The 551-nt window shown below is 35.6% G+C and overlaps 1 protein-coding gene across 1 annotated transcript in view; it reads right to left on the bottom strand.

The window, feature by feature from the left end:
- Positions 1-551, bottom strand: part of LOC102757298 (cytochrome P450 2C21-like) — a 14216-nt gene extending 13665 nt beyond the window's left edge. The window contains exon 1 of the mRNA XM_015559282.1: positions 216-551. Coding sequence (XP_015414768.1) covers positions 216-455 — 240 coding nt within the window. The 5' untranslated portion in view covers positions 456-551. The remainder of the gene's footprint in view (positions 1-215) is intronic.

The following is a 551-nucleotide window of genomic DNA, read 5'->3' as shown; positions in this document are numbered from 1 at the left end:
TTTGAAAACCTGAAACTGTAAAATGATCTTAATCTATTTTATCCCAGTAAATTTAATTAAATTTAAAAAATAAAATTATATCTGGGTGTCCAATGGACTCTTCCCTTTAAAACCACTTCTTTAACATATGGTGCCTGGGACCATATTTTACCTAGATATAGGACTGTTCTATTTACTCATTGCAAACAACTGGAAGAAAATTAATCATACTTAACCTTTCTTAAGGATTCATTGAAGTTTTTCATATTGATCTGCAGAATATTTCCAACGAGTGGGAGAGGGATGGGGCCAGGTGGCAGCTTTCCTTGGGCATAGCTTCGGTTCCATAGAAAAAGGAGAATCAAACAAGACAGACAAATCGCCAGGACTGTGAAGAGATCCATTGATGCGCTTTGCATAAATGCAATTGAAAGTTTATAACCCAAAGATTTTGTAAATACTAAGTGCAAACTCATCTCCCAACATGCACTACGTCTCTGAACTTTTGAGTAAATATTGTTTTATCTTCAGTGTCCTTTGGCCTGCTGGTAGAGAGTACAACAAAACAAGAA

Source organism: Myotis davidii, unplaced genomic scaffold (assembly GCF_000327345.1).
Source record: "Myotis davidii unplaced genomic scaffold, ASM32734v1 scaffold332, whole genome shotgun sequence".
NCBI classification, from domain to species: Eukaryota; Metazoa; Chordata; class Mammalia; order Chiroptera; family Vespertilionidae; genus Myotis; species Myotis davidii.
Note: the sequence above shows the minus strand (reverse complement) of the source record. Positions and strands in the feature narration are given on the sequence as shown.